The sequence below is a fragment of the Salvelinus alpinus genome, chromosome 25 (genome assembly GCF_045679555.1).
Source record: "Salvelinus alpinus chromosome 25, SLU_Salpinus.1, whole genome shotgun sequence".
NCBI lineage: Eukaryota > Metazoa > Chordata > Actinopteri > Salmoniformes > Salmonidae > Salvelinus > Salvelinus alpinus.
In genome coordinates, this window is record NC_092110.1 from 15,295,390 (window position 1) to 15,315,311 (window position 19,922).

General features: G+C 44.6%; 1 protein-coding gene across 4 annotated transcripts in view; it reads left to right on the forward strand.

Moving 5' to 3' along the window:
* The window catches only part of LOC139553425 (rho-associated protein kinase 2-like), a 44,450-nt gene that overhangs the window by 20,185 nt on the left and 4,343 nt on the right, over window positions 1–19,922 (forward strand). For 3 of the 4 annotated variants that reach the window (XM_071365726.1, XM_071365728.1, XM_071365729.1), the window contains exons 2-27: window positions 1,608–1,689; window positions 1,767–1,867; window positions 2,003–2,140; window positions 2,862–3,122; window positions 3,335–3,479; window positions 3,674–3,812; window positions 7,216–7,307; window positions 7,735–7,894; window positions 8,095–8,158; window positions 14,375–14,463; window positions 14,606–14,654; window positions 14,768–14,903; window positions 15,009–15,100; window positions 15,226–15,472; window positions 15,563–15,669; window positions 15,760–15,940; window positions 16,049–16,394; window positions 16,535–16,604; window positions 16,728–16,831; window positions 17,110–17,296; window positions 17,634–17,727; window positions 17,832–17,926; window positions 18,059–18,250; window positions 18,454–18,622; window positions 19,136–19,206; window positions 19,308–19,396. In XM_071365726.1, coding sequence (XP_071221827.1) covers window positions 1,608–1,689; window positions 1,767–1,867; window positions 2,003–2,140; window positions 2,862–3,122; window positions 3,335–3,479; window positions 3,674–3,812; window positions 7,216–7,307; window positions 7,735–7,894; window positions 8,095–8,158; window positions 14,375–14,463; window positions 14,606–14,654; window positions 14,768–14,903; window positions 15,009–15,100; window positions 15,226–15,472; window positions 15,563–15,669; window positions 15,760–15,940; window positions 16,049–16,394; window positions 16,535–16,604; window positions 16,728–16,831; window positions 17,110–17,296; window positions 17,634–17,727; window positions 17,832–17,926; window positions 18,059–18,250; window positions 18,454–18,622; window positions 19,136–19,206; window positions 19,308–19,396 — 3,500 coding nt within the window. The remainder of the gene's footprint in view (window positions 1–1,607; window positions 1,690–1,766; window positions 1,868–2,002; window positions 2,141–2,861; window positions 3,123–3,334; window positions 3,480–3,673; window positions 3,813–7,215; window positions 7,308–7,734; window positions 7,895–8,094; window positions 8,159–14,374; window positions 14,464–14,605; window positions 14,655–14,767; window positions 14,904–15,008; window positions 15,101–15,225; window positions 15,473–15,562; window positions 15,670–15,759; window positions 15,941–16,048; window positions 16,395–16,534; window positions 16,605–16,727; window positions 16,832–17,109; window positions 17,297–17,633; window positions 17,728–17,831; window positions 17,927–18,058; window positions 18,251–18,453; window positions 18,623–19,135; window positions 19,207–19,307; window positions 19,397–19,922) is intronic. The other variant, XM_071365727.1, reaches the window with a different exon arrangement.

Below are 19,922 nucleotides of genomic sequence, written 5' to 3' on the forward strand. Positions count from 1 at the left end.
CAATTGGAGGTGTACCTGTGGATGTATTTCAAGGCCTACCTTCAAACTCAGTGCCTCTTTGCTTGACATCATGGGAAAATCAAAAGAAATCAGCCAAGACCTCAGAAAACAAATTGTAGACCTCCACAAGTCTGGTTCATCCATGGGAGCAATTTCCAAACGCCTGAAGGTACCACGTTCATCTTTACAAACAATAGTACGCAAGTATAAACAACATGGGATCACGCAGCCGTCATACCGCTCAGGAAGGAGATGCTTTCTGTCTCCTAGAGATGAATGTACTTTGGTGCGAAAAGTGCAAATCAATCTCAGAACAACAGCAAAGGACCTTGTGAAGATGCTGGAGGAAACAGTTACAAAAGTATCTATATCCACAGTAAAACGAGTCCTATATCGACATAACCTGAAAGGTCGCTCAGCAAGGAAGAAGCCACTGCTCCAAAACCGCCATTAAAAGCCAGACTGCGGTTTGCAACTGCGCATGGGGACAAAGATCGTACTTTTTGGAGAAATGTCCTCTGGTCTGATGAAACAAAAATAGAACTGTTTGGCCATAATGACCATCATTATGTTTAGAGGTAAAAGGGGAACGCTTGCAAGCTGAAGAACACCATCCCAACCGTGAAGCACAGGGGTGGCAGCATCATGTTGTGGGGGTGCTTTGCTGCAGGAGGGACTGGTGCACTTCATAAAATCGATGGAATCATGAGGATGGAAAATGATGTGGATATATTGAAGCAACATCTCAAGACATCAGTCAGGAAGTTAAAGCTTGGTCGGAAATGGGTCTTCCAAATGCACAATGACACCAAGCATTCTTCCAAAGTTGTGGCAAAATGGCTCAAGAACAACAAAGTCAAGGTATTGGAGTGGCCATCACAAAGCTTGTGGAAGGCTACCCGAAACGTTTGACCCAAGTTAAACAATTTAAAGGCAATGCTACCAAATACTAATTGAGTGTATGTAAACTACTGACCCACTGGGAATGTGATGAAAGAAATAAAAGCTGAATTAAATCATTCTCTACTATAATTCTGACATTTCACATTCTTAAAATAAAGTGGTGATCCTAACTGACCAAAGACAGGGAATTTTTACTATTTTTACTATTAAATGTCAGGAATTGTGAGAAACTGAGTTTAAATGTATTTGGCTAAGGTGTATGTAAACTTCCGACTTCAAATGTAGGATCTGAAAGGTTCTAGGAAGGTCTGTTGTAATGTTTTTCTTGGCACATATGAAGATGAATGTTATAATTGTTGTAATGTTATTCTTGACACATCTTCATACAAATATCTGTTGGTGTCAGAGAATGACCACTGTCAAATCCACTGCCCTCTGTGTTTTATGCTTGTTATGAGTTATGTCAATTCCACTTCAATGTTATGGAATTTTTATTAGATCACATTTTATGCCCAATTCCTGAATTAAATTAATTGAAATGAACACATGTTATACCCAATTTTTGTGGCACTTAAATGTCATTGTTTTGGGTAAAAAGTTTAGTTACACCCCAAAAATAACGCTCCCACATTCACTTTGCTTGATTGCATGTTATGTTGGTTTATCTTTTCCAATTAATGAGTTTTCTTCTTTCTCTATTTCAGGATTCTATCAATGCCTTCGTTCTAGATCTAGACTACCCTGCCCTACGGAAAAACAAAAATGTAGAAACCTTTTTAAACAGATGTAAGTATGTTTGGTAATAGTAAAGATATATGTGTGAATGTGTGTGTGGATGGCTGACTCCTCTCTTCTCCATGCAGATGAGAAGGTGATGGGGCACCTACGGGACTTTCAGATGAAGTCTGAGGACTTTGACAGGGTGAAGGTGATCGGCAGAGGGGCGTTTGGGGAGGTTCAGCTGGTGAGATGTATTTATTTTTGTATTTCATCAAGATGTGAAGCATCTGCGTATTGCGTACAACACTTAGTTCTGACTCTCCCTTTGTGTCTTTTTCCATCTCTCTTTCTGTCTCTTTAATTCCTTTGTTTCCCCCAGGTTCGACACAAAGCCTCTCAGAAAGTGTACGCCATGAAGCTGCTGAGCAAGTTTGAGATGATAAAACGCTCAGACTCAGCCTTTTTCTGGGAGGAGAGGGATATTATGGCCTTCGCCAACAGTCCCTGGGTTGTACAAGTAAGACCTGACACACACACACACACACACACACCTATATACTCAACCGGGATTCGTCGGACCAGGCAATGTTTTTCCACTCCTCAGTTGTCCAGTGTTGGTGATTGCGTTCCCACTGGAACCGCTTCTTCTTGTTTTTAGCTGATAGGAGTGGAACCCCGTGCTTTTGTCTGCTGCAATAGCCCATCCATGACAAGGACCGATGAGTTGTGCGTTCCGAGATGCCGTTCTGCACACCACTGTTGTTCTGAGACCTCTCATCAACTAGCTGTTTTCACCCACAGGACTGCCGCTGACATGATGTTTTTTGTTTGTCGCACCATTCTCGGTAAACCCTAGATATTGTTGTGTGTGAAATGCCCAGGAGGCCAGCTGTTTCTGAGATACTGGAACCGGCGCACCTGGCCACGCTCAGTCGCTTAAGTCACTCGTTTTGCCCATTCTAAGGTTAAATCGAACAGTAACTTAATGTCTTGTTGCCTGTCTGCCAACTTATATAGCAAGCCACGGCCACGTAACTCACTGTCTGTAGGAGCAAACCATTTTCGTGAACGAGTTGGTGTACTTAATAAACTGGCCACTGAGTGTATAATATATTGTATAACAAGACAGGACAAAAACAGATTTTAAAACGATCTGCACAAACAATATCAAACCAAAATAGTGTGATGGAAGATAACCCTGTAACTTGAATTGTCTTTGCTTTCCGGTCTGTGTCTAGTTGTGCTGTGCCTTCCAAGACGACCGTTACCTTTACATGGTGATGGAGTACATGCCTGGAGGGGACCTGGTGAACCTCACCAGTACCTACGATATGCCTGAGAAGTGGGCCCGGTTCTACACGGCCGAGGTGGTCATGGCACTGGATGCCATCCACTCCCTGGGTTTCATCCACCGCGACGTCAAGCCTGACAACATGCTCCTGGACCGCCACGGACACCTCAAACTGGCCGACTTCGGAACCTGCATGAAGATGGACTCTGTGAGGACCACATTTTCCACTTGTTCCAGCTGTGCAGTGTGCTAAAGAGAGCATTACTCACAATACTTCCAGCGGAATAGCTTGTGTCTAGCTGTGCTTTAACTTAACACTTATTTGATAAGCGCTCATTAAAACTTAACTGTATATACTTGATGATTCATACTTGGTTTGCTTGAGAAAATGTGTCTAACTGAAGGATTGACTGGTTACAGACTGGGATGGTGCACTGTGACACAGCGGTTGGCACTCCAGACTACATCTCTCCTGAGGTTCTAAAGTCGCAGGGTGGAGATGGTTACTACGGACGGGAGTGTGACTGGTGGTCTGTAGGGGTCTTCATCTTCGAGATGCTAGTCGGTGAGTTGGGGTTGTCTAACTCCTTGGTGTTTATGTTCCTGGTCTTTGTTTGTCTAAAAATAATGACTCAGAATCTTAGTTTACACTAACTGAAGATATATCAAGTCTGCCTATAAAAATATATTGGAGAACTTGTAAGCAAATTGCTTATAAGTAAACATAGTGTACTTATTTCTGTGCTATGTTCCCATTAGGTGACACACCATTCTATGCCGACTCCCTTGTTGGAACATACAGCAAGATCATGGATCACAAGAATTCCCTCAACTTTCCAGATGATGTAGAGATCTCCAAAGACGCCAAAAACCTCATCTGTGCCTTCCTGACAGACAGGTAACAATGATGTTAAGAATATTAACCACAGTTACAGATTTAAACTTCAAGTTACAGTTTGCAAAGTAATTTTTGTAGTAGTCTGACCGATATCCAGACTATTTTCAGACGGAACTATCCCAGCTTTCTCCCTGACCGCTAACATACAGTTGAAGTCGGAAGTTTACATACACTTAGGTTGGAGTCATTAAAACTCGTTTTTCAACCACTCCACACATTTCTTGTTAACAATCTATAGTTTTGGCAAGTTCGTTAGGACATCTACTTTGTGCATGACACAAGTCATTTTTCCAACAATTGTTTACAGACAGATTATTTCACTGTATCACAATTCCAGTGGGTCAGAAGTTTACATACACTAAGTTGACTGTGCTTTTAAACAGCTTGGAAAATTCCAGAAAATTATGTCTTGACTTTAGAAGCTTCTGATAGGCTAATTGACATCATTTGAGTCAATTGGAGGTGTACCTGTGGATGTATTTCAAGGCCTACCTTCAAACTCAGTGCCTCTTTGCTTGACATCATAGGAAAATCAAAAGAAATCTGCCAAGGCCTCAGAAAACAAATTGTAGACCTCCACGGGTCTGGTTCATCCCTGGGAGCAATTTCCAAACGCCTGAAGGTACCTACGTTCATCTGTACAAACAATAGTACTCAAGTATAAACAACATGGAACCACGCAGCCGTCATACCGCTCAGGAAGGAGACGCTTTCTGTCTCCTAGAGATGAACGTACTTTGGTGCGAAAAGTGCAAATCAATCCCAGAACAACAGCAAAGGACCTTGTGAAGATGCTGGAGGAAACAGTTACAAAAGTATCTACATCCACAGTAAAACGAGTCCTATATCGACATAACCTGAAAGGCCGCTCAGCAAGGAAGAAGCCACTGCTCCAAAACCGCCATGAAAAAGCCAGACTGTGGTTTGCATCTGCACATGGGGACAAAGATCATACTTTTTGGAGAAATGTCCTCTGCTCTGATGACACAAAAATAGAACTGTTTGGTCATAATGACCATCGTTTTGTTTGGAGGAAAAAGGGGAACGCTTGCAACCCGAAGAACACCATCCCAATTGTGAAGCACAGGGGTGGCAGCATCATGTTGTGGGGGTGCTTTGCTGCAGGAGGGACTGGTGCACTTCACAAAATAGATGGCATCATAAGGAAAGAAAATTATGTGGATATATTGAAGAAACATCTCAAGACATCAGTCAGGAAGTTAAAGCTTGGTCAGAAATGGGTCTTCCAAATGGACAATGACACCAAGCATTCTTCCAAAGTTGTGGCAAAATGGCTCAAGGCCAACAAAGTCAAGGTATTGGAGTGGCCATCACAGAGCCCTGACCTCAATCCTATAGAAAATCTGTGGGTAGAACTGAAAAAGCGTATGCGAGCAAGGAGGCCTACAAACCTGACTCAGTTACAGTGAGGGAAAAAAGTATTTGATCCCCTGCTGATTTTGTTCGTTTGCCCACTGACAATGAAATGATCAGTCTGTAATTTTAATGGTAGGTTTATTTGAACAGTGAGAGACAGAATATCAACAAAAAAATCCAGAAAAACGCATGTCAAAAATGTTATAAATTGATTTGCATTTTAATGAGGGAAATAAGTATTTGACCCCTCTGCAAAACATGACTTAGTACTTGGTGGCAAAACCCTTGTTGGCAATCACAGAGGTCAGATGTTTCTTGTAGTTGGCCACCAGGTTTGCACACATCTCAGGAGGGATTTTGTCCCACTCCTCTTTGCAGATCTTCTTCAAGTCATTAAGGTTTCGAGGCTGACGTTTGGCAACTCGAACCTTCAGCTCCCTCCACAGATTTTCTATGGGATTAAGGTCTGGAGACTGGCTAGGCCACTCCAGGACCTTAATGTGCTTTTTCTTGAGCCACTCCTTTGTTGCCTTGGCCGTGTGTTTTGGGTCATTGTCATGCTGGAATACCCATCCACGACCCATTTTCAATACCCTGGCTGAGGGAAGGAGGTTTTCACCCAAGATTTGACGGTACATGGCACCGTCCATCGTCCCTTTGATGCGGTGAAGTTGTCCTGTCCCCTTAGCAGAAAAACACCCCCAAAGCATAATGTTTCCACCTCCATGTTTGACGGTGGGGATGGTTTCTTGGGGTCATAGGCAGCATTCCTCCTCCTCCAAACACGGCAAGTTGAGTTGATGCCAAAGAACTCAATTTTGGTCTCATCTGACCACAACACGTTCCCCCAGTTGTCCTCTGAATCATTCAGATGTTCATTGGCAAACTTCAGACGGGCATGTATATGTGCTTTCTTGAGCAGGGGGACCTTGCGGGCGCTGCAGGATTTCAGTCCTTCACGGCGTAGTGTGTTACCAATTGTTTTCTTGGTGACTATGGTCCCAGCTGCCTTGAGATCATTGACAAGATCCTCCTGTGTAGTTCTGGGCTGATTCCTCACTGTTCTCATGATCATTGCAACTCCACGAGGTGAGATCTTACATGGAGCCCCAGGCCGAGGGAGATTGACAGTTCTTTTGTGTTTCTTCCATTTGCGAATAATCGCACCAACTGTTGTCACCTTCTCACCAAGCTAATTGGCAATGGTCTTGTAGCCCATTCCAGCCTTGTGTAGATCTACAATCTTGTCCCTGACATCCTTGGAGAGCTCTTTGGTCTTGGCCATGGTGGAATCTGATTGATTGATTGCTTCTGTGGACAGGTGTCTTTTATACAGGTAAGAAACTGAGATTAGGAGCACTCCCTTTAAGAGTGTGCTCCTAATCTCAGCTCGTTACCTGTATGAAAGACACCTGGGAGCCAGAAATCTTTCTGATTGAGAGGGGGTCAAATACTTATTTCCCTCATTAAAATGCAAATCAATTTATAACATTTTTGACATGCGTTTTTCTGGATATTTTTGTTGTTATTCTGTCTCTCACTGTTCAAATAAACCTACCATTAAAATTATAGACTGATCATTTCTTTGTCAGTGGGCAAACGTACAAAATCAGCAGGGGATCAAATACTTTTTTGCCTCACTGTACACCAGCTCTGTCAGGAGGAATGGGCCAAAATTCACCCAACTTATTGTGGGAAGCTTGTGGAATGCTACCCGAAACGTTTGATCCAAGTTAAACAATTTAAAGGTAATGCTACCAAATACTAATTGAGTGTATGTAAACTTCTGACCCATTGGGAATGTGATGAAAGAAATAAAAGCTGAAAGAAATAATTCTCTCTACTATTATTCTGACATTTCACATTCTTAAAATAAAGTGGTGATCCTAACTGAACTAAGACAGGGAATGTTTACTAGGTTTAAATGTCAGGAATTGTGAAAAACTGAGTTTAAATGTATTTGGCTAAGGTGAATGTAAACTTCCGACTTCAACTGTAAGTCTATGGCCCTTTATTTGGTTTTTAGGGAGGTGCGACTGGGCCGCAACGGGGTGGAGGAGATCAAACGACACCCCTTTTTCAAGAATGACCAATGGAACTTCGACAGCATCAGAAACAGTAGGTGTCTCTGCCATACAGCCAAGTACATTTTATTTATTTATTTGATCATATAAGATCATCCTGGTACAATAGAAAACATATTACATATGGTTACCTAACATCAATATTTCCTTCTTTCTCTCCCTCCCACCTCTCCTCCCAACTCTCCTCCCAACTCTCTTCCCATTCTCCCTCCCACCTCTCCTCCCACTCTCCTCCCACCTCTCCTCCCACTCTCCCTCCCACCTCTCCTCCCACTCTCCCTCCCACTCTCCCTCCCACTCTCCTCCCACCTCTCCTCCCACTCTCCCTCCCACTCTCCCTCCCACCTCTCCCTCCCACTCTCCCTCCCACCTCTCCTCCCACTCTCCCTCCCACTCTCCCTCCCACCTCTCCTCCCACTCTCCCTCCCACCTCTCCTCCCACTCTCCCTCCCACTGTTTAGCGGCGGCTCCTGTGGTTCCAGAGTTGAGCAGTGACATTGACACTAGCAACTTTGATGAGATAGAAGATGACAAGGGTGACGTGGAGACCTTCCCTACTCCTAAGGCTTTTGTGGGAAACCAGCTTCCTTTCGTCGGCTTCACATACTTCAAGGAAGACCAGTAAGTCTTCAGACTTCATGTCTTACTATCACAGTCCTTCCTCATCATGGACAGTATTTTTTTACTTAGTAATTCATGTATAGTGGATGTCTAAGTTTCACACAAGCTTTGATTATGTTAAAAACTCTGAAAGTGTGTATTAATGTGTGTATGTGTGTGAGCTGTTAGTTCTTCATCAAATACCAATGTGTTTCCTCCAGGTTACTAAGCGGTGTGAATAACTCTACAGTTGTGACCGTGAACTCAACAGCCTTAAAAGGAGAGGTGGGTACCTACTTGCCTGTCATATACCTATAGTTCTCTTTCAATTATTTGTTTTGATATCACATGTGGCGGATTTGCAAGGATCACCTACTCTCAGAAGAACCTATCAAAAGCATCTGTTGGAGACACAGGTAGAGTGGTGAATGAGGTGAGCCCCTCACCTTCCTTAAAAGGAGCCACTCTCCCGACCTCTGGTTATTCTCGCTTCTCTTCCTCAAGAAGAGAATTAACATTACTCTCTAGTGCTCAGATCGACTGGATGCCTGTTTTCCTGCTTGCCTGCTCAGAAGTGAACCGTGAAGGATATCGCTGCCTAGTGTAGGTCTCGAGAGGTTTTCGTTTTGTGAAGAAATGACTTTTCTACTTCTGTCTCTGTTAGTAGCTTGCTTCCCGGCTAGCTATTGAAACTCTGTTAGCCCACTCTGCAAGGCTAACTTGGGAAGCTCGCCGTACCTGCAACACGGTAGCATTGCTAGCTCCCCTTTCTCATCTAGATTAAGCTACGTTCACCCATTGTGTTAACTAGACCGTCCGTCTCAGCCTCACGGCTCCTTCAGTCGCAGAAGACTAACTTTGCCCCCGCACGGTTTCCTTCAACTAGCACTGAGCTAGCACCGGTTACTTCTAGCTAATGCCACACTAGCCTCGTGGCTATAGCGTTCAACTTTGCTCATTATTGCTAGTTAGAAGCCTTGCGGCTAACAGCTAACTAGCTTATTACACCATTTACACAAGATATTTTTGGCTAGCCACAAAGCTTCTAACTATCTTGGCTACACCATATACACGTTGCTCTTACAACCGGCATCTTGCTGTCCCCCTAGCAAGCCTTGTTCCTTTATGGCAGAATACAATGTCTGGTAGAGGGGGGTGAGGGATTTTAGAGCCCTGCTGGCATTGAGGGCTATAGCCTGGACCATGGTGGGAAGGATCTTCTCATCCACTATGGCTCTGTTGAACAGGGGCCCAAAAAAACAATGGCCACTATTATCCCATCCCAGGAAGAGCCTAGCTCAGCACTCGAACCCCCACGTTCTTGTGCTTGTGGTTCCATGATTGTGAGGAAAGGTTCCAAACCTCTGTGCATCAATAAGGAACATCCCCATGAGAGGCTCGACGACCCTGAGTCCTGTGAGCACTGCAAACTGCTGACAAGGGCAGGTCTGAAGAAGAGGCTTTAAATGTGCTTCTATATCGGTAGCCCCTCTCTCCTCCAAGCCAACAGCGACAGATAGCCTCAACTCCCTCCCTTCACTGTCTGACGATGTAGTGTCAGGGGAAGGCGAGTTAGGGGATGACGATGGAATTAATCTCACGGATATCCTCGAGATAACTCAGGAGATGGGGGCTGACCCCGTTTTCCTGCCCTCTCAGGCCCTGAGAGCAGTGTAACTGCCCCTCCTCCTTTGGAGTTTGGGCTCCTTCATCTCTGCAAACAACCCTCGGCCAGACTCGCATTTAGTGGCCGTCTCCTGTGGGAGCTCAGCGTCCGTTAAGGGACTCCTGTCTCATACAGCGTTGATTTAAAATAACTGCTCCACGCATGATCAGTTTGCCTCAGGGAAGCTAAGAACTAGTGGGATAAACCCCTAACTAGCTAAATTCTTGCTAGGGGTACCCCGAGCCTGGACATATAGAAGAATCCGAGTTTGGCAACCCTCCCGCAGTGGAGCCGTCACTGGCTGACCATCTCAGCCCCTCGCGCCGTGTTACTAAAGACCTACTGGATGCCCCAGTGACACTCAAGGAGTTGTTCGGGCTAACTGTTGCCACCATGCGGCAGAAGTGTGACATGCACAAGAATAAATGCGAAGCACGTGGCAGCCGTTGGTTCCTGTATATCGCCCCAGCCTCACTGCTGGGAAGGGGTAATAAGCTGTCCTTGGGGGACTGAGGTCCCTGGTGACGCAGCAGTCTGCCAAGACTCCGGCTAGGCCCCTGAACCAGGCCAAACCTGTAGGGAAGCAGTCTTACGCTGCAGCCGCAACAAAGATTTACCTCTCTAACCTTCCTGAGGGAGATAAGAAGGGCTGGACAACCTAGGGCGGCTTAGAAGGATAGTGTGCAAGACCTATGGCTCTCTGCCCTACCCTCCTTTTTCGGGTTTAACGTTTTCTGCTCTTTTCCCTCCAAGTTTTGCAGCAGTGGGAAGGCAGGGCTGCGTTGCGACAACCCTTCTCGGATTTTCAGCCAGGGGCAGTAAAGTCAGCATGTGAGCCCTCCCTCCGGTCTCACCGACATACGAAGCAGGACGGCATTCTGTCTTTCGACATCCACTGTGGCCCTTTTTACATATTGTGTGAGGCATTTTCCAGGCCTCACTGTGAAACCCCCTCAGCCCTTTATAGGATTCTGAGGGGCGTTTTTCTCCCCTCTACATTGCAAAGGCGACTTGGCTCTGTTATGGAGAACACTCTCCATTGAGCTAGAGATCAGTCAAAATAGTGGGATGGGGCGCCCTCACCAGGCATCAGAGCCCCAGACTGCTATCTAGTACTCCCGAGTCCACAAAGCTTCGGCTTTTCTTCGTCCAGTTTTTTACTGCGATTGGTTCATGCAGCCGGGCCACTGCTTGCTTTGCCTCTCCATCCTACGGGAGTGAACAGCTGAAGAGATATCTTTGCTCTTAACAACCCTCTCCATGGAGCAGGGCCAAGACATACCAGTTATGTAGCTGTCCTACTGACCAGGATTAGAAATACTGCACTGCAGTTGTTTCCTTCTTCCTACGGCTATATTGCCTGACGTCTTACGTCATGGCGCTGGCTGCTCCAGAGAGAGCCCTCTTTCCGCATCTATTTAGACTGACTTGCTGCAGTCTGGTAGAAGCAACAACCCTATGAGGGCCCTGGGACACCCTATCCCAAAAGACGGTGACCACGCCGTTTGGTGTAGAAGAGCTGACACAACATTGGAAAAATTGGGTGTAGAATCTATTTACCAAGTCGAGTTGTTGTTGTGTGTTCTATGTGTGAGAAATATTCCTCTCGAGGCGCATTCAAGTTACAAGTGCCATAGGGAGGGAAACTTGCATTTTGACAAGCAGCACAACAATCCTTGCAATTGTCTTTCCAATCCTATTAGTTTCTCAACTCCTAAATATGCATCAACTGCACAATTTTAAATCCAGATTATTATTTTTCAGCAGCAGCTTGGTTAAGCATGTGAGTGCATAGGGGAGAGTGGGGATACATGTAACACAGGTCAATTTTAGGGTAACTTGGGGGAAAACACCACCCTACCTCAATAATAATTTTTTCGGAGTGATTCAAAAAAATTGTGATGAGACAGATTACATTTTTATTTTAGCAACATTAATGGCAACCAGGGAAAGTGTTGGGGGAGAGGGTGGGTTACCCCGGGTGGCAGTTTATCCCAAGTTACCCTAACAGGTAGGCCTACATTATATTCACTGTGTTTATAGAATTATTTGGGGACACAACATTTATTAATATGATTCTAACTAGTTAAAAGATCACATTTGGGATCTGTAATGATTAGCCCTATAGGGTAAATGCAGATAGGCAACCCCATGCTTCAGCCTATTTATTTATAGCCACTATGCTACATCAGCTGGGCTACAGGTGATAATTCTTATTGCTAATAGCATACCTGATCATATGAACTATGCATAAGCTATATTCATGGTCCATTATGTTAATAATTTTACCAGTATGTTATTAGGCTCATTTCTGGAGGTGGAAATTCTGTTTTAGATGGTGTCAGCGTAATTGTATATTCATTCATTTTGAAGTTTAATGTCCTTTTAAAAAATCACCAGAATGTATCTTCTTTCCTTTATACAGTGGGGCAAAAAAGTATTTAGTCAGCCACCAATTGTGCAAGTTCTCCCACTTAAAAAGATGAGAGAGGCCTGTAATTTTCATCATAGGTACACTTCAACTATGACAGACAAAATGAGAAAAGAAAATCCAGAAAATCACATTGTAGGATTTTTTATGAATTTATTTGCAAATTATGGTGGAAAATAAGTATTTGGTCAATAACAAAAGTTTATCTCAATACTTTATTATATACCCTTTGTTGGCAATGACAGAGGTCAAACGTTTTCTGTAAGTCTTCACAAGGTTTTCACACACTGTTGCTGGTATTTTGGCCCATTCCTCCATGCAGATCTCCTCTAGAGCAGTGATGTTTTGGGGCTGTTGCTGGGTAACACGGACTTTCAACTCCCTCCAAAGATTTTCTATGGGGTTGAGATCTGGAGACTGGCTAGGCCACTCCAGGACCTTGAAATGCTTCTTACGAAGCCACTCCTTCGTTGCCCGGGCGGTGTGTTTGGGATCATTTTCATGCTGAAAGACCCAGCCACGTTTCATCTTCAATGCCCTTGCTGATGGAAGGAGGTTTTCACTCAAAATCTCATGATACATGGCCCCATTCATTCTTTCCTTTACACGGATCAGTCGTCCTGGTCCCTTTGCAGAAAAACAGCCCCAAAGCATGATGTTTCCACCCCCATGCTTCACAGTAGGTATGGTGTTCTTTGGATGCAACTCAGCATTCTTTGTCCTCCAAACACGACGAGTTGAGTTTTTACCAAAAAGTTATATTTTGGTTTCATCTGACCATATGACATTCTCCCAATCTTCTTCTGGATCATCCAAATGCTCTCTAGCAAACTTCAGACGGGCCTGGACATGTACTAGCTTAAGCAGGGGGACACGTCTGGCACTGCAGGATTTGAGTCCCTGGCGGCGTAGTGTGTTACTGATGGTAGGCTTTGTTACTTTGGTCCCAGCTCTCTGCAGGTCATTCACTAGGTCCCCCCGTGTGGTTCTGGGATTTTTGCTCACCGTTCTTGTGATCATTTTGACCCCACGGGGTGAGATCTTGCGTGGAGCCCCAGATCGAGGGAGATTATCAGTGGTCTTGTATGTCTTCCATTTCCTAATAATTGCTCCCACAGTTGATTTCTTCAAACCAAGCTGCTTACCTATTGCAGATTCAGTCTTCCCAGCCTGGTGCAGGTCTACAATTTTGTTTCTGGTGTCCTTTGACAGCTCTTTGGTCTTGGCCATAGTGGAGTTTGGAGTGTGACTGTTTGAGGTTGTGGACAGGTGTCTTTTATACTGATAACAAGTTCAAACAGGTGCCATTAATACAGGTAACGAGTGGAGGACAGAAGAGCCTCTTAAAGAAGAAGTTACAGGTCTGTGAGAGCCAGAAATCTTGCTTGTTTGTTATTGACCAAATACTTATTTTCCACCATAATTTGCAAATAAAGTATTTAAAAATCCTACAATGTGATTTTCTGGATTTTTTTTTCTCATTTTGTCTGTCATAGTTAAAGTGTACCTATGATGAAAATTACAGGCTTCTCATCTTTTTAAGAGGGAGAACTTGCACAATTGGTGGCTGACTAAATACTTTTTTGCCCCACTGTACATGGAAATTCTCCAGGGTGGGTCCCCGGACCCCCAAAACAGGGTTGAATGGGTGGTCCCTCTCCTCCCTTGTTTTGGTGGTGCGGGGTCCCCCTCTGCTACATATTTTTCCATAGGAAACACTGCCTCTCCTACAGAATAGTTGACCTATTGGACACTGTTCTTGGGACATATCTCATTAATTGGGAGAGTGGCTCCTTTTAAGGAAGGTGAGGGGCTCACCTCATTCGCCCCTCTACCGGTCTGTCTCCAAAAGACGCTTTACATAGGTTCTTCCGAGAGTAGGTGATCCTAGCGAATCCCCCACGTGAGATATTTCACTCATAATATCAGAGAACCGGAGTTACAGAAGTAACCTAAGTTATGTAATTATATTTTGTGCATATGAATCTAACGCAACACTATAATAACAATGTCATAACAGGTCATAATAATATAATTCCTTTGTTTGGCTCAAGAATTATGCATAATAATCTGTCAAGTTCTTAGCGCTACTGAAACACTTACGAGGCTTTGCTTCAGTAGCTAAACAACAAGCTAATCCCGTGAAAGCTGTCAGCTCATTGACTTCTGTGCGGACTGAAATTGTTTTGCAGAGCAAATGAAATGTATTTCTTATCTGTTGCAGGATATTGTGATGTTAAGTGTTCTCTCTCTCTTTAATCAAAGCTCTTCTGAATTGATTTCACTTGTTTATGGCTTTGGAAAAAGGTAAAATTGTGGTAAAATGAAACGCTCTAGTTTTAGAGCAGAATCCAGGTGAAGTATATTGTAACAGATGCGCCGCCCCCTTCCCCTCTTCCTCAAGTCGGCCAAGCTACAGAAGAAACTGCACCAGCTGGAAGAGCAGCTCAATAATGAGATGCAGACCAAAGATGAGCTGGAGCACAAGTGCAGGTAGACACGACATGCCCTGGCCTCATACACACACACACACAATACACCTACTACTATTACTCACTTGCTATGTGAGTTAGTCATGTTCTTTATGATATGGGGCGATGAGAATAGTGACATGCACTATGTTCTCTTCCTGTAGAACTTCCACCAGTCGTCTAGAGAAAATCTCCAAAGAACTTGATGAAGAGGTGAGAACTTTGGAGCTACAGTAGCAATATAGCACACAACTGATAAAAATGTCAACCAAGAAATAATTAGTTGTGCACTTCCAACACTGACCTTTGTGGTGGTGCATTGACAGACGAGTAGCAGAAAGGCTCTGGAGTCGAGTCTGAGGCAGCTGGAGAGAGAGAAGGCTCTACTGCAGCACAAGACTGTGGAGAGCCACCGCAAGGCCGAAAGCGAGGCCGACCGGAAACGCTGCCTGGAGAACGAGGGTGAGACCGCTGGCTGAACACAAACACACACACACACACACACACACACACACACACACACACACACAGTATACTTTCATATCTAACTTGTGATGTGATCTGCAGTCAACAGCCTCCGAGACCAGCTGGACGATATGAAGAAAAGAAATCAGAACTCGCACATATCCAACGAGAAGAACATTCACTTACAAAGACAGGTGTGGTTTTTTAGGGTATAAAATAACTTGCCTGTGTGTTTATGTGCATGTGTTTACATTTGTGATTGGAATGCACGTGATTTGAATGCACATTACAAAGTGTGACTAAGTGATTTGTTATCCAGCTGGACGAGGCCAATGCTCTATTGCGTGCGGAGCAGGAGGCGGCTACGCGGCTGAGGAAGGCCCAAACGGAGGCAGGCAAGCAGCTGCAGGCTCTGGAGGCCGGGGGCAGAGAGCTGCAGGACAAGTGCTGCCTGCTGGAGCGCTCCAAGCTCACTCTGGAGAAGGAGTGTATCGGGCTGCAGGCAGCACTGGAGGCTGAGAGGAGAGAGCACAGCCAGGGTTCAGAGACCATCGCAGACATGCAGGGTTAGTGGGGATTTTGTTTGTGTGGGAGAGACTGTGCGTATTTATTCACAGTATGATTTAGCCTTTTGTGACATTTCTCTGTCTCTGTAGGGCGAATCTCAGGGCTGGAGGATGAGGTTCGGCAGGTGAGACAAGCCCTATCCAAAGCAGAGACAGAGAAGAGACTACTACAGGAGAAACTTACCGACCTGGAGAAGGTAAACTTCCACACTTTCTTATGTTCTTACCCTCTCTATTTTATGCACTCTCACTTTCTAACATTCTCTCTCTCTTCTACTCTCTCGTAGGAGAAGAGCAGCAAGGAGATAGACATGACGTACAAGCTGAAGGTGTTGCAGCAGGGGCTGGAGCAGGAGGAGGCGTCGCACAAAGCCACCAAGGCACGGCTCGCAGACAAGAGCAAGATTGAGTCGATCGAGGGTGCCAAGTCTGAGGCCATGAAGGGTAAGGCCCTTCCTGAGTTATCAGGTATGACAAAGGACAGGAATCCGTCTTCGGTAAAGAAATTAGACTGTGGTCAGCAGGGTCAAATCCAATTCAATAAATCATTCTTCTCCCTCTTTCCCCTTCCCCCAGACATGGAGCAGAAGCTGCAGGAGGAGAGGGCGTCCAAGCTGCGTGTGGAGAACAGGATGTTGGAGCTGGAGAAACACAGCAGCATGCTGGATTGTGACTACAAGCAGTCCCTACAGAAACTGGATGAGCTCCGCAGGCACAAGGAGAGGCTCACCGAGGAGGTGAAGAACCTGACTTTGAAGATCGAGCAGGAGACCCAGAAGCGCAGTCTGACCCAGAATGACCTGAAGGCCCAGAACCAGCAGCTCAACACCCTGAGGACCTCTGAGAAGCAGCTGAAACAGGAGGCTAACCACCTGCTGGAAATCAGACGTAGCCTGGAGAAACAAAACCAGGAGCTACGCAAGTCAGTCAACATTCAGACTCTTTTTTTTCTCCTTTTTTAATATTTTACCTTTGAATTTTTAGCAAGTAATAACGCTGAGAGAAAGTGTCAACACAATAAAACAATAAACTGAAAGGATTCATTTGTGTTTGTGTCCACAGGGAAAGGCAGGACTCGGACGGCCAAATGAAGGAACTTCAGGACCAGCTAGAGGCTGAGCAGTATTTTTCGGTAAGTCTGCTGCAACACTTAATTTGATTGTCTTTGAGAGGAATCCTAACTTGAGATAACTTGCACCCTGTGTATACATTATTGCATTGAATTTGTGATTGATCATCTTTTTGTGTTGCCCAGACGCTGTATAAGACCCAGGTGCGGGAGTTGAAGGAGGAATGCGAAGAGAAGAGCAAGCTCTACAAGGACATGCAGCAATCCCTTCAGGAGTTACAAGAGGAGAGGTGAGTACAAGGAAATGGCCTGGCCCTGCACTGTTTACTGACACTCTATTGTACAACTCCAGTCCTGCTGACCTTATAAACATCTGCCCAGAGATCCAGAAGAGGATGGGTTTCTTTAGGGTCTGGTTCAAGCTTTCTTCCTCCTTACGGAGTTCTTGTAATATACATTGTTATTGATTTATTTACACAAACAACACAAGAAAGAACACAACCAAAACCCATGTTCAATGCTACATTATAAAACATTATGAAGACATGCTTGACCTGTGACCACTCAGGGACTCCCTGGCGGCGCAGCTGGAGATCACGCTGACCAAGGCGGACTCGGAGCAGCTGGCTCGCTCCATCGCTGAGGAGCAGTACTCCGACCTGGAGAAGGAGAAAATCATGAAGGAGCTGGAGCTCAAGGAGATGATGGCTCGGCACAAGCAGGAGCTGGTCGAGAAGGACATTACCATTGGCTCGGTGAGTCAGCCCTGGTTTTTCTGTTTCTGGAGGGCCGTGGTGGGCTGCATTGGGCGTGAGCTTTTGTCCTAGCTTAGTGCTTTCGAAAACACAGAATTCAACTGATCGGATAATCATCAAGAACTTGATACGCTTAATCAGGTTTTCTTGTGTGCTTGTACTGGGCTGGGACTATAGCCAGGTCCAGGAGTGAACAACAACGGAATCGACTATTGTAACCAATAGATCTGTGAGTCTGACTCTGAGGTGACACCTGCTGGGCCTTGAGAATGCTTGCTGCAGCTGAATACTATCAAATTGCATTGGTCTCACTTTTTGTCTGCTCTTTCCTGCCCAGCTGGAGGAGGCCAACCGAACCCTCACTAGCGATGTGGCCAACTTAGCCAATGAGAAAGAGGAGCTCAACAACAAACTCAAGGAGACACTTGAAGGTAAGTGTCTGCCTCCAGCCTGTGTGGTTGATAAAAAAGATAATATCTATTTCTGTTCAACATTAGATTGTAACATTCTATTCTTCTATTTGGGATGTGGTCAGAGCTGCAGACGTCCAAGGATGATGAGCAGCAGATGAGCCAGATGAAGCTCACGTTTGAGAAGCAGCTCCAGTCAGAGAGAACACTGAAGACCCAGGCAGGCTGATTTAATGTCATTTCTTCTAGCTTTACAATGTTGCGTAGCAAGGAAATCGTGTTGAAGACACTTGCCTTTGTCTATTGTTTTAGATGCTCATCATGACTATTTCTTGTCTTGTGTGTTTCTCAGGCTGTGAACAAGCTGGCGGAGATCATGAACAGGAAGGAGGTACGTGCAGCAGGCAGTCGGCGCGGCAACGACACTGATGTGCGCAGGAAGGAGAAGGAGAACAGGAAGTTGCAGCTGGAGCTGAGGTCAGAGAAGGAGAAACTCAACTCCACCATCATCAAGTACCAAAGAGAGATCAACGACATGCAGGCGGTCAGTCCAACCATAACACAACCTAATACTAACCATCACACAACCACCTGTACAGCATTATCATGAATTACCAGAGGGAGATTAACGCCATGCAGGTGGTCAGTCACACCAAGAGAGACCAACAAAGTTAACAGGGGGCTCAAACTAAGAATATACAGACATTTCAAATGTATGTTTCCTTTCCTCCTGTTTGTGTCAAATAGCAAATAGCAGATGAGAGTCAGGTACGCATCGAGCTGCAGATGGCCCTGGACAGTAAGGACAGTGACATAGAGCAGCTACATAACCTCCTCAGCTCCGCCAACGTCTCCTCCCTAGAATCAGCCAGCCTCAGCAGTGGACCAGACTTTGACGCGGATGACGCCTACACAGGTAAGGAGGACCCGTTTATGTGCATTCAAACACAATGTACAAGCAGTCCTGTTCACAGCCTTGTACCTCTTATGTATGTTTATATTGACTTTTGGTTATTTTTGGTGACTTGCTCTGTCTTGTCCTGGAGTGCCACCTATCTTTCCTTTTGTCTTTGGCATCTGATTGTTTTTGACTTGTGTTGTCCAGTTGCCAGTACTCACTATAATAGGCTACTGATTACTCTGATGATTTATACATTTATTGATTTATTTGATCGATATATTGTCCATCATGAAGGGAAACCTCTCTGGAGCTGAAACATAAACCATTTAACCTTGTTTTGTTGTTGAGTCTGTCCATAATGTGTGCAGAGTGCTGCGATCATTTGATTAATCTACTGTTTACATGATTTTTTGCGTTGAAATAGAAAATGCTATGTTTCCTGGGAATATGTACGAACTGTGAAGCATGCAGATCTACCACAACATTGACCTGCTGTTTTAATGTTTCACCCCTCTTTCACTCTCTTAGAAATGAGACTAGCGGGATGGCTCTCGCTGCCTGTGAGGAACAACACCAAGAAGTTTGGATGGGAGAGAAAGGTGAAGATAAGATTTACAACCTGGCTTTACTGATCAAACATTCTGTAGTTAATATTGTGGATGTGCTACAGTTAAAAGTATTGTTTCTTGTCTCTTTTTAGTATGTGGTTGTGAGCAGCAAGAAGATTCTGTTCTATAACAGCGAACAGGACAAAGAGCTATCCAACCCCTACATGGTGCTGGATATTGAGTGAGTAACGACTATCTACCTGCTCCTCTTACTTCAATTCAAATCATCATGCTAATACAGATACGCTTGCTCTTACACCAGATAGACCCTGGCATTATGTGGCTGAGCGATGAAGAGAAACTGAAATGTTTTTGTGTCCGTTTGCGGAATATTTAGATAAAGCCTGGAATAAAAGAAAAATGGCTACCTATAATTAAATTAGAAAAATATTTTGCTTCTATGTGGTAAATGGCACGTGTGTACTGTATATAGATTGTCTATAGGCTTGTCTCCGACATGAATCTTCACTTTGTGCCAGACTGGGTTCAAATGCATTCCGTTTCATTTTTCTTTAATTATGTATTATGTATTGTGTGTGTGTGTGTGTGTGTGTGTGTGTGTGTGTGTGTGTGTGTGTGTGTGTGTGTGTGTGTGTGTGTGTGTGTGTGTGTATATATCACACAGTGTGTATGTATGTACAGTACCAGTCAAAAGTTTGGACACACCTACTCATTCAAGGGTTTTTCTTTATTTGTACAATGAAATA